At 54.7% G+C, this 4,016-nt stretch overlaps 1 protein-coding gene across 1 annotated transcript in view; it reads right to left on the reverse strand.

The window, feature by feature from the left end:
* SNX30 (sorting nexin family member 30) overlaps positions 1-3,428 on the reverse strand; it is a 120,742-nt gene extending 117,314 nt beyond the window's left edge. Inside the window, exon 1 of the mRNA XM_017530366.2 lies at positions 3,030-3,428. Within this exon, the coding sequence (XP_017385855.1) occupies positions 3,030-3,185 (156 nt within the window). The 5' untranslated portion in view covers positions 3,186-3,428. The remainder of the gene's footprint in view (positions 1-3,029) is intronic.
* Positions 3,429-4,016: the final 588 nt, after the last annotated feature.

Here is a 4,016-nt window from a genome sequence, read left to right on the forward strand (position 1 = left end):
CTCTGTGGCTTGCTAGCTTCTCTCTACAGAAATTTCTTCAGTTATGAGACCGTATGTGTATGCCAAGATTCAAGGAAAATGTTACTCCTAGTCAAGAGAAAGAAATTGCAATGCTTAGCCTCTAGGGAAAAGTGGCTTACTATAAATCAGGCCCTTGAGAATGGTGTCATTTACATGCTCCCCACAGCTGTTAGGAAATTTATTAAATATTCAGTAATTAGGCCAGGCACAGTGGCTCATGCCTGTAATTCCAACACTTTGGGAAGCCAAGGAGGGTGGATCGCTTGAGGCCAGGAGTTCGAGACCAGCCTGGCCAACATAGTGAAACTTCGTCTCTACTAAAAACAAAAATCTTAGCCAGTCAAGGTGGCACATGCCTGTAATTCCAACTACTCTGGACTGAGGCACAAGAATCACTTCAACCAGGGTGGTAGAGGTTGGAGTGAGTCAGGATCAGGCCAGTGCACTCCAGCCTAGGTGACAGAGTGAGTCTCTGTCTCAAAAAATACATATATATTCAGTAATTGGTCAGGCGCAGTGGCTCACGTCTGTAATCCCAGCACTTTGGGAGGCTGAGATGGGAGGATCACAAGGTCAGGAGATCAAGACCATGCTGGCCAACATGGGAACACCCTGTCTCTACTAAAATACAAAAAATTAGCCGGGCATGATGGTGGACACCTGTAGTCCCAGCTACTCAGGAGGCTGAGGCAGGGGAATCACTTGAACCCAGGAGACAGAGGTTGCAGTGAGCCAAGATTGTGTCACTTCACTCCAGCCTGATGAAGAGCGAGACTCCATCTCAAAAAAAAAAAAAAATATATATATATATATTCAATAATTAATAATGCCTTCAAGACTCTCCCTCCCACACAGAACAGACCCTTTAAAGGAAGCCATCAGTAATTAGACTTGAGACTGACTTCTTGACCACTAACCAGATCTTGGTGGTACAGGGAATTTGTCTTCCAAGTGCTTATTAGTAAAATACCCATACTCTGAGTCAGGTATCATCCAAGAGTGAATCGTTAAGCATATATTTAAAATACCTATCTGCAGTAGCCAGTCTCCAACATGGCCCAGTGATCCCCACCTCTTGGTATTCACACCCTCTCCCCACATTGTATCAGTGTCAATCTGTGTGACCAACAGAATACAGCAGAGGCATGTCACTTCCAAGATAGGTTATACGAGACTGGCTTGAGTCTTGGGCTCTCTTGGATCACTCGCTCTGGGGGAAAAAACCAGCTGCCACATCAAACAGCCCTATGGAGCTTAACTAAGGCCTGCCAACAACCATGTGAGTGAGCTTAGAAGTGGATCCTTCCCTAACCCAGCCTGCAGATGGCTGCAACCTCAAGAAAGACCTAATTCTGAATCACTCAGATTGTCCCACAGACACTATTTTCAGGTGGTTAAGTTTTAGGGTAATTTGCTACACAGCAATAGGTAATTAATTCAGTGTCCTACACAGAACTGAGAGGAAAATGTGAAGGTTTAACCTCAGTTCCTAGACTACTTTAAGACCAATTTTTATCCATGAGAAAGCAAATTTATTCAGCCATTCAACATTTTTTTGAGACAGGGTCTGACTCTCTTGCCCAGGCTGAACTACAGTGATGCAATCACAGCTCACTGCAGCCTTGAACTCCAGGGCTCACGCTATCCTGCAGCCTTAGCCTCCTGAGTAGCTTGGACTACAGGTGCATGCCGCCATGCCCAGAGTGTGAGAGTGTGTGTGTGTGTGTGTGGAGATGGGGTCTTGATATCTTGCCCAGGCTGGTCTCAAACTTTTGACCCAGAGCAATCCTCCAGCCTCAGCCTCCCAAAGCGCTGGTATTACAGGTGTGAGCCACTGCACCTGGCCTCCATCAGCTTTTTAAATTTTCCTGTTCCTAATGCTTTCACAAACCCTCTGCAGAAGGTACAAGTCCCACTCCTAGAGATTTTAAGTGCTCAGTGCCCTTCTGACTGCAAGGCGGACAAATTATATTTTCTCATCCTCATTTTTACTGTACCACATGCTGTCCCGTGCGGTACAGTAAGGGAAGAAGCAAGTTAGGTATCCTGCTCCCATTAATTTTGGGACAACGGGGAATTCATTTAGTATTTTCTTAGGGAGAGAAAATCTTGATCAAAGGACCTGAGAACAATTCTAGTTTCTGCAATTAGTGACTAAGTGGCGGCAGGAGCGCTGATACAATCGCTGCTCAAGTTCCCTTCATAACTGAAATGGCCATGGGGATAGGGAGGCGGCCGTCCCTTACCCCTGCCTGGACTCTGCGGTCTCTCCAAGCAGCAGGAGGGTTATGCTGCTCTAAGAAAATCTGGAGCCTCCCTCTGTACAACGAAGGTCAAAGGGCGAGCCTTCTTTTTATCAACCACAAAGCCAGCCTCTGCCAAACCTAAACAGAGTGGTAGGCCGTCGGAGGTGAATGGAGCCCCAGACAGAAAACCACAACGAGGTTCTCCTGCCGCCGCCGGCTGGGGTCTGAGTCAGGTGACTCCTCAGGGCAAACAGCAAACCTAAACAAAGATCACTCCCCACATGACTGACTCGGGGGAAGAAGACTCTCCCGGTAAGCCCAGGGCTGCCCGGTCCCAGCATGGAAAGCCATGAACTCCTGCTTCTGTGCAATCTCGGGAAACTGGAGGAGCTACAAGTTATGCAGCAGCTCAGCCTACGGGGATGCACCTGGAGGAACTCGGGACCCCATCAGAGGACACAGGCGCCCTGCCCTGCACACACGCCTCCCGCCCCAACAGGCAGGCGGGACCCCTCCCCACCAGCTGTCACAGGCGCTCGCGACCAGTCACAGCCAGCGAAGCCCGTCCCTCTGCGGCTGCGACCCCGCGGAGGCGGCAGAAGAGACGCTTTCGCCGAGGGCTCCGGCGCCAGGGCACGCCCGTCCCGCGGGAAGGGGAGGCAGGGTGGGCGCGGCCCCAGGCACAAGAAGGCTCCGGATCCATCATCCCCACCCCCGGGAGAGCGAAATAAGCCTCCCAATCCCCAGTCCCAGGCGCCCCACCTTGTCACCGAAGCTGCGGGCCATCAGCAGGTCCGGGCTGGGCGTGCTGTCGCCACCCACGGCCTCCTCGCTGCTGGAGCCGGCCAGCGGGTGCGGCATGTCGCGCAGGGAGTGAGGCCCGGTGGACGGCAGGGCCTTGGGGGGCCCGCCCGCCATGGCGTGCACCTCTGGGGACGCGCCGCCGCCGCTTCCTCCAGCTGCCGGCCGCGGCGGGCTCCCCGAGAGCCACGGGCCGAGGCTCCGCGCGGCAGCCGCTCAGCCCGAGGCCTTGCACCCGCCGGCTCGTCCCTGCCCGCGCTGAGACGCTCCGCTCCGCGCGGCGCGCGCCCAAGCCCACCGCGGGTCCACTGGCAGCACCGCCGCGGCGCCCAGCCCGCACAGCCAAGCCGCCCACCCGCTCCGGCCCGCCCCCGAGGCGCCGCGGCCGCCCGGGAGGGGGCGGAGAGAGCGGGGAGGGGGCACGTGGGGAGGGAGGGGGAGGGAGAGGAGGCGCAGCCCCGCCCCCGCCCGGCAGGAAGTGCGCCCTGGGCCTCTGCGGCTGTCCTCCCAGTGTCCAACCTCGCCTCGCGGAGGCCGCCGCGCGGAGGAAATGTCTAACGGAAATCGGCGGTGGAAAAGAGGTTAGAGGAGCCTCTTCCATTCCACTCGCGTTTACTGATGCGCCCACCGGCAGCCAGGCTTGGGGCTGGGGGCTTCGAGGACACGCACAGGAGTCAGGGTCTTCTGGCCTCTAAGGCACGCGCAGAAAAAACCCGAAATAGACGGAATTACGACCCATATCAGAAGACTAGCATAAAAGGCGACGAGGCTCAAAGGAGCTGGAGGACATCAGGTGGGGAACCTGGAACGGACTTCAAGGAGGCGGTGTGGGGAAGCTTCAGACTCACTCTGAGGTCTCCATTGTGTCTTGCTTCTGCAGCTGAGCTGGGTTTGTGTAAAGTCAAACCTCAGAACAAATGATATGCGACTCTTCAGCTCACACTTTCG

The sequence above is a fragment of the Cebus imitator genome, unplaced genomic scaffold (genome assembly GCF_001604975.1).
Source record: "Cebus imitator isolate Cc_AM_T3 unplaced genomic scaffold, Cebus_imitator-1.0 Scaffold64, whole genome shotgun sequence".
In the NCBI taxonomy this organism is placed as follows: Eukaryota; Metazoa; Chordata; class Mammalia; order Primates; family Cebidae; genus Cebus; species Cebus imitator.